The 8,933-nt window shown below is 40.5% G+C and overlaps 1 protein-coding gene across 9 annotated transcripts in view; it reads right to left on the bottom strand.

Annotated features, from left to right (window-relative positions):
* Positions 1-244: 244 nt before the first annotated feature.
* si:ch1073-335m2.2 (msx2-interacting protein) overlaps positions 245-8,933 on the bottom strand; it is a 30,374-nt gene continuing 21,685 nt past the window's right edge. For 8 of the 9 annotated variants that reach the window (XM_042299429.1, XM_042299435.1, XM_042299441.1 and 5 more), the window contains 4 exons: positions 8,789-8,872; positions 8,402-8,596; positions 3,736-3,897; positions 245-1,550 (listed from right to left, as the gene is read on the bottom strand). In XM_042299429.1, coding sequence (XP_042155363.1) covers positions 1,419-1,550; positions 3,736-3,897; positions 8,402-8,596; positions 8,789-8,872 — 573 coding nt within the window. In that variant the 3' untranslated portion in view covers positions 245-1,418. The remainder of the gene's footprint in view (positions 1,551-3,735; positions 3,898-8,401; positions 8,597-8,788; positions 8,873-8,933) is intronic. The other variant, XM_042299431.1, reaches the window with a different exon arrangement.

Here is an 8,933-nt window from a genome sequence, read left to right as displayed (position 1 = left end):
CAAGGGTGCCTGGGTGTGTGTGTGTAAGGACTTGGCCTGTGTCACTTATGCAACAATTCCAATGCACATTAACCCCTCAGACTGTGTCAGTGATTAAATGCTATTGAACTATAGAACGTTCCATTAATAATGGAATTCATTTCCAAATACTTGACAATGTGAAGGGAAATCCCCTAACCCAACATCCTGTATCAATCAATATGTTACATAAGTAGGCCTTTACTGAACTGTAACAGAATACAGATTATGTTCAAACATTTATTTCAAACAGACAGCATCTCAAAGAGAAACAACAATGACAGACATCCAGATGAAATAAAAGAGCTCATTTAATGTTCAAGTTTTCTGGATTGTTTTTTTTATTGGAGTAACAAAATGTGATGTGCCCTCAGCAAACTCCACACGAGAGTTTGCCAACCTGCTGTATTAGAAGCATTTACTCCACGAAATCAAGGGGTTTCATCTGCGTCCTTCCTTACAACCCCAGCAATCCCACCTTACCATCTTGTATTTCCACGGTTGGTTGGAAGTCTCTTGGTGTCAAGTCGTCTCAAGTTCCATTTAGTCCGTTTTAAATATTTAAAATATTTACAGAGTCCAGTATTCCAAAAACTCTTTAATCCCACTGTTGCTCGTATAATGCTGAAACAGGTGGAAGGGAAGAGCCTCGTCTGGTTTGAGTAGAGAGAAAATGGAACAGTAGAGCTGGTGGAATCAAAGGGGTTTGTTAGGCTGACACTGTCCTCTCTACAAGATCTATGAGTCCCAAATGGCACCATATTTCCTTTGTGTACTACTTTTGACCAGGGCCCTAAGTAGTGCACTATATGAGGAGTAGGGAGCCATTTGAGACATGACCCTATTAGGGTGCCCTAATAGTATTTTGAGGTTAATTCTTTCTCCTCTATGGGATAGGCTGAAAAATGACATTTGTTTAAATACATGTTGAAATGTCTATTTTTGCCATTGTTGTACAATGACCTATGATCCTTTCTTATGAAGAATTGAAAAATGAACCATTAAAAAGATGAAGAAAAAAAAGGCCACACAGTTAGTCACTCATTCTTTTCATCAAAGTATCTCCCTACGTAAAAATAAAACTCCCCAATAAATACAAAGACAGCAGAAAAAGAAAAAGTCCAATAAGAATGGACACATATAGGGCTCTGGTCTGGTCCATCCCTGAGCTCGCTCTTTTGAGAAGGACAAAAATACCAGGAGTGACCAAAAAAAAGAAAAAAGGAAAAAAAAGAATTGATATGGAAAAGGTAAAAGTTCCAATAGGACGTTATTCCTACATGTTCCCAGTGTCTCCAGGAGCAAAGATCCTGCCATTCCTCTTGGTTCCTGAGGCTCAACGTTAAGTACGTCCACTGAAGAAGAGGTGGTTCCCTTTTCCCGCTGGGGGAGGGGGGTCCTTAAACAGAGGTGATGACAATCATGAGGTGGGGGGAGATATTGGAGATCCGGTTGAGGAGGTCAGGGGCTAGCCGGGATAGGTGGCTCTCTGAAAACTCACATGGTGGGAATATCTGCAACACGTAGGCAGGCTGGAGAAGAGAAATAGAAATGGATCAGTTGAAAGACAAAACTATCTAAAGACACTTCTAAAACAGAAAACCACACACACATTGAAGCAAACTTTTAATTTGGCTCTAAATTACAGCATTTTGGATTTGAGATCAAATGTTTTATATTGGCCTTGCATCGCAGTGTTGCCGCATCACTATAGCCTGGGGTTTCGATCCCGGGAGTCCCATAGGTCAGCACACAATTGGCCGAGCGTCGATCAGGGTTAGGTTTGGCCGGGGGGGTGGGGGGCTTTACAAAGATCATTGTGCTCTAGCGAATCCTTGTGGCAGGCCGGGTACCTACAGGCTGACTACGTCATCAGTTGAATGGCGTTTCCTCCGACACATTGGTGCGGCTGGTTTCTGGGTTATTAAGCGAGCAGGTGTTAAGAAGCACAGTTTGGCGGGTCATGCTTCGGAGGACGCATGACTCGACCTTCGCCTCCTGAGTCCGATGAGAAAAATCAGGGTTAAAATTACTAAAAAAACAAATAAATGTATATTAAGCGAGAGGACAGTAAGGCACCTTTTATTTCATACATATCCGTTTTAGCATTTAGAAATGAAAGAGCTTTATGTAATCCACCCATTTGAAGGAGTCACTAGTATTTTGGACAAATTCACTTAGTGTATAAAATGTCTAAAGTTTAGTATTTGATCCCATATTCCAAGCACACAATGACTGCTGGATGCATTTGCAGTTTGCTTTGGTTGTTTTTCAGATTATGTTGTGCTCAATAGAAATGAAAGGTAAATCATGTAGTGTGTCATTTTGAGTAATTTATTGTAAATAAGAATTGAATACGTTTCTGAACACTTCTACATTAATGTGGATGCTACCATGATTATGGATAATCATGAATGAATCGTGAAAGAAAGTTAGCCATAAATATTGTGCATCTAACTTTCTCACAGAAGCAGCCACATTAATGTAGAAGTGTTAAGAAACATTCTTATTTACTATAGTGACTACAAAATGAAAATAGTATTTACAATTAATTTCTATTAGGCACAACATAATCTGAAACAACCAAAACAAACTGAAAATGCATCCAACAAGTTTGTAGTCACAAGGTTGATGTAGTCATTGCATGCTAGGAATATGGGACCAAATATTAAACTTGACTACAATGCAGACTTTTAAAAATCTCAATATCAACTAATTTCTTGATAACAATTAACTACCTTACTGTGATTGTTTTCAATTAAAATCGTGAAAAAGAAACAAAAATAGCTTCTTAGCAAATTTCTCAAAAATTTGTGTGGGTTGTAGACTCAAAATCAAATCCAATTTTTATTTGTCACATACACATGGTTAGCAGATGTTAATGCAAGTGTAGCGAAATGCTTGTGCTTCTAGTTCCGACAATGCAGTAATAACCAACGAGTAATCTAGCTAACAATTCCAAAACTACTACCTTATACACATAAGTGTAAAGGGATAAAGAATATGTACATAAAGATATATGAATTAGTGATGGTACAGAGCAGCATAGGCAAGACTCAGTCTCATGCTACCACTAGAGTGAAAGCACCGCCAGCATTCAAAAGTGACCAAAACATCAGCCAGGAAGCATAGGAACTGAGAAGTGGTCTAAGGTCACCACCTGCAGAACCATTCCTTTATTGGGGGTGTCTTGCTAATTGCCTATCATTTCCACCTGTTGTCTATTCCATTTGCACAACAGCATGTGAAATGTATTGTCAATCAGTGTTGCTTCCTAAGTGGACAGTTTGATTTCACAGAAGTGTGATTGACTTGGAGTTACATTGTGTTGTTTAAGTGTTCCCTTTATATTTTTGAGCAGTGTATATAAAACACAGGAACATATAGGTTGACTGCACTATAAGTGAATTTGTCCAAATACTTATGGCACCTTCAAAATGGGGATAGATACATAAAGTGCATTCATTTCTACATTGTAAAACTGACATACCCTCAAATAAAAAAAGGTGCCATTCGGTACTGTCGCCTCACAAAACATTTGATCTCAAATCCAAAATGCTGGAGTATAGAGCGAAATTAACAGTTTAAGCTTCACTGTCCAAATAAATACGTAGGGGGGTGTATAACTTCATATTTGATCAAACACAAGGAGTGGCTGATGGTTTGCAAAAACAGACATCGACTGTAGCAAACACCTAAATAGGCAGACAGACCCACCTGATTGGAGCCTGGGTTGGGGACATTGATGATGCCTGCAGCCAGCTTGGCCTGAAGGTAGTTGATGAAAGCGGTTCTTAGGGCCTGGGTCTGGTTCAGGACATCCTCCTGGTCCCGTCCACATGGCAGGGCAAGCAGGAGACAGAACTCACTCTCCCCCTGCAGTAGACAGAACATAAATCAAATTAGAACAAGGACCTGTGATGGAGATGAAAGCTAGAAATTCTTAACCATTACTTTAGTTGCTGAGAGACTAGGTTATAAGTTAAACATTTTCCTCATGTAGGATCCACTCACTTGCTGATCTGGGCCAAAGAGTCTTCATGCAGTCTTATAGTGTGTGTGTGTGTGTGTGTGTGTGTGTGTGTGTGTGTATATATATATTTTTTTTTTCTTTTCTAAATCACTGTATTTGTAGTAAATCACTCTTTATTTAATGAAAATAACTCCAGAATATATTTTATATCATTAATTTCCCCGAGCTTCTTTTGGCCATTGAAATGCTCAGTAATTGTGTGTGTGTTAGGAAACTAATTTGAAGACATGTACATACACAGCCCTGATTGACTGATAGGATGGTCTAGATTCCACCCCCTTACCCAGATGAACAGTTATTGGTCTAGTATAAATCAGATAAGATTGTGACAACATGATATAGCCAAAATATAATCACAATATTTTTCACATTGTTAACGGTATGATGGCATTTTATGGTTAGGAATTTTTTTTAAGGTTCATAATTTGCTTAATAAGTTGTGCATAACCCTAGGGTAGCCATTCCCTAGGGTAGCCAACCCTAGGTTTTTCCATTCGGATTGTTTTATACTGTTACGTGGGGCTGCACAATATGGGCATCAAATCTTGGCCTTAGTTTTAACCAAATATTACAATTGCGATTTGACAAGAGATTTAGATCAAAACACTTGGGTGAAATGTTGGCATTATGGAAATAGACTGGTCACCAACCTGAGTCAAGTTTACTTTCGCAGTCAAAAAGCAAGCTGAGATCTACCGCTCAGATGTGTTTTAACTTAAAAAATGTAAGCCTATACAACATTAACATAATAAAAACTGTTCTGTAAGAATGAGGTTAGGCCTGCTGCACTAACACATCACAGCATATTGGCTATGCTTGGCCTGTCAATATTGTTATTCTCAGACCATATTATATTTCAAAACTCAAGCTTAGATAACAAAACTGATCAGTTGTATCACTTGCCAGGCAAAGCTGAGCATCACCTAAAATCATTTGTGTTTTTATTTTACTGGACTGATGGTACCTGCATCTGATGGTCAGTCTCGGCGGCGGGAGAGAGCAGAAGAGGGTCCGCCTCACAGTCCCTGTTCTCTCCCTTCCTGGGTGAGACTGACCTGAGGGGACATAGTCGTCCACATGGCGAAACTCGAGACGCACTACATTATTTGTGCCTCATGCACAAATTCGTTGCTCCTATGACCAGAGAAAGTGAAATATTCCTCAATATTTAAAGACACGACGAGCTGCTAATAATAAAAATGCAGGGCTACCGATACAATTGGCAACTCATTCATTGCAGCGTGAGTGGAAGTAGGGAGAAGTGAGTTATGTTTTGTAAGTGTTGAATCACATTTTTAACATGAACTCACTCAAAAACAGCAGCTCTTTGCTTTATTCTTTGACAGCCACTCTCTGGGCATGGTTTTAAAAGTGATGAAATCTCACGTTGGCTAATAAACTTTGCTGTAGAGTCGTGGAAGCTGTAGGCATGGTAATTTGAGCTAATCGGATTGGCCAGCGCAATTTAACCACAGCTCTGCCGGGTAGCCGGAGTTTGTCCGTTCAGACAAAATAAATGGGAACAATTTGCCTACACGGCACGCATGGCTTCTGAATGAAGCGCACCTACCATCAACAGTGCAAGACAAATATTTGTTTTATATGAGCACAAGGCTTTATCATTGGCTTTTCTACAGACCTGTTTGGTGATCGACTAGGAATGCCTTGAAGATCAACCAGTTCTAATTCTATAGGTAGAATGTAATAGTGGGCACTTTGAATACAGTGTTGGTCTGACATGACAATAAATTTGAAAAAAAAGCATACATATTTTAATAGGCCTACCATGTGTGTGCGCACGTGTATATATTCGCAAGGTATTCAGACCCCTTGAATTTTTCCACATTTTGTTACACTACAGTTTTATTCTCAAATTGATTTAAAAATTCTTCCATCAACCTACACACAATATCCCATAACGACAAAGCAAAAACTTTCTGAATATTTGACAAATTTACATTCAAAAATGTAAATATCACATTTACTTAAGTATTCAGACCCTTCACTCAGTACTTTGTTGAAGCACCTTTGGCAGCGATTCCAGCCTCGAGTCTTCTTGGGTATGATGCTATAAGCTTCAAGTCCGGGCTCTGGCTGGGCCCTTCCACCGATTCAGTTGAATGCATCACTCAAGGACATTCAGAGACCTGTCTCGAGTTGAGTTGTCTTGGCTGTGTGCTTAGGGTCGATGTCCTGTTGGAAGGTGAACCTTTGCCCTAGTCTGAGGTCCTGAGTGCTCTGGAGCAGGTTTTCATCAAGGATCTCTCTGTACTTTGCCCTGTTCATCTTTCCCTTAATCCTGACTAACCTTCCAGTCCCTGCCACTGGAAAACATACCCACAGCATGATGCTGCCACCACCATGCTTCACCGTAGGGATGGTGCCATGTTTCCTCCAGACGTGACACTTGCCATTCAGGCCAAAGAGTTCAATCTTGGTTTCATTAGACCAGATAATCTTGTTTCTCATGGTCTGAGAGTCTTTAGATGCCTTTTGGCAAACTCCAAGTGGGCTGTCATGCCTTTTACTGAAGAGTGGCTTCCGTCTGGCCACTCTACCAAGACACATTTCAGTTGAATGCATTCAGTTATACAACTGGCTAGGTATCCTCTTCTCCTTTCCATACAGACTCTTCCTAGAGCTGGCCGCCCGACCAAACTGGGAAATCGGTGGAGAAGGGCCTTGGTCAGGGAGGTGACCAAGAACCCAGTGGTCACTCTGAAAGAGCTCTGGAGTTCCTCTGTTGATGGGAGAACCTTCCAGAAGGACAACCATCTCTGCGTCATAAAAGCAAGCCAAACCCCACTTCACATAAAACTTGTCATATACAGTGTTATCATTTATGATCACTCTGATGTGGTTACAAGATGACATGGCATATATCCTTGGTTGTTCTGAAGAGAATGAGCCTGTTTGTCTATTGTCAAGAAAATTTGCTGCGTCACACACACCTGAACGCACTCATGACTTCTTTCTATGCGCACCAAAATTATGATCTGTTTCACTGAATTGCATTGTAATATCAGATTTTAGAACTTAGCTAGTCATGTTGGCAATAGAACAGTCTTTCAAATGTTGACCACCTGACCCATATTGCGCTTTATATTTGACCGGTGTTGTGTGAGGGCGGGCATGCAGAGTTGTGTTCCAAATAAAACTAAGTGTGCTTGTTTTAGTTACTCAACGGCACAGCTAAAACTAAAGAAAGCACCTTAAATAGAAACTGTGCACACTTTGGTTAAGTGTGTGGCCACTTGGAGACACCTAAAAGTCCTCTCACTTAAAACCTTGTAATCTTTAGTCTTATGTTGCACCTAACTCACAATTTCCAGGAATATTATGTTCCTGAATGTATGAGTATTTTCAGATTTCTTATCAACAAATGTGGCAAAAAATACAGTGAAATACACATAAAATCAACAGTGTAATGTTTGGATTCAGTCGTGTCAGGTGAGCTGTTGTGTCCTCACCTTTGGTCTAATAATTTTCCCAAAATCTCCAAAAACTTTCCTTTCATGGTTATGCTTTTCATATTTATTTTTTTAAGAAACATTTCAAATTGGCCATTCCCATGAGTGTAAAGGGTCGAGATTGCCCGTGGCACAATTCAAGGACATTAATAAAGACTTTGACAATTAGTTTAGAAGTTGAATGTCAAACATTTACTGCAACTTTTATTGACAGTAGTCTACGTGTAGGCCTATATTATTGGCTGTTTGGTTTGCGAGGGGTTTTCCGACGGCACTATTGATTCTACCTACACGTTAAGTAAAGCAGAAATGTACCAGGTTTGTTTGAACTTCCTATGAGATTAGTCTATTTTGCAATTGTTTGTTCGCCTCTCGTTTTTACTATACTGCGTTTTTATTTAAGCTATTCGTAAACAACTTTCTGAGCTGGCCTATAGATTCATTCGATGGTTGATCGCGAAAGAGTGGGTCATGCCTAGGCCAACTAGTCACATTGAAATTGAACAGGGATTAAGGAGAAAAAAGGGTCAATTAAGATTTTAGAACAATACGCCAGACAACTGAGTGTGGGGGGGGAGACCCTATCTGACATGTTGTGCTGCTTTGGTGCTCTACGCTCTTTCCACAATCTACATTGTTCTCTTGCATTATGTTAATTGTCCAACTACTTAGGCTATGGCAATTAGGGAATAGGCCATTTGGCACGTCGCCCTGCTGTGTGCTCACTGCACTGCGCTGTTGTGTGCTGCCAGATTCCTGCAGGGCGGTCAAGTTCACTTACGCTGAACCATCGTTTGTGACATCTCGACGTCATTGCCCAACCTTAAAATGAACTCTCATCCCAATGTAAACAATTCAAGGACAGGGACCAGAAACTTACTGTCATTCTTCTAGCCACACCATCCAGTTGTGACGCCTCGAGTCTCATTCTCTGGACGATCCGAAGCAGCGATCCTCCCTCTGGTAGGGGCAGTGACCGTAGGGCCAATCCTTTGTTGCCACAGACAAAATGCAACTGGACAGCAGCCTGGTCATTTTTCAGTGCCAGCAGCCCTTGCCACACTATCGGGTACTTCTGCTCAAACAGAGAAAATATTTTTTTTTCTGTGATATAAAAACTGAATATAATTGTGAATAGTGTTCCTTTACTACACTTTATCCTGTCCGCTCTTGTCCTTCCCTGTTCAGTTCTCTCTGTCCAGATTTACCCTCTACTCCTCTCTAATGCACTCTTTATTCCCCATTTCCATATGTCCAAGTGACTCACCGTGAGCAGCTGCACCATGTTCACAGGTTGCTGTCCAACTTGTTTCACCTTGACATCAGCTTGTGACTGGCTGGGATCTGCACCCTGAGGACCAGAACAAAGCAATTTTAGTATAAAGAAGTTGGTTTTCAAACGTCATTTAAGA

Source organism: Oncorhynchus tshawytscha, linkage group LG02 (assembly GCF_018296145.1).
Source record: "Oncorhynchus tshawytscha isolate Ot180627B linkage group LG02, Otsh_v2.0, whole genome shotgun sequence".
In the NCBI taxonomy this organism is placed as follows: Eukaryota; Metazoa; Chordata; class Actinopteri; order Salmoniformes; family Salmonidae; genus Oncorhynchus; species Oncorhynchus tshawytscha.
The sequence above is the reverse complement of the archived record's forward strand: the minus strand, read 5'-3'. Positions and strand labels throughout refer to the sequence as shown.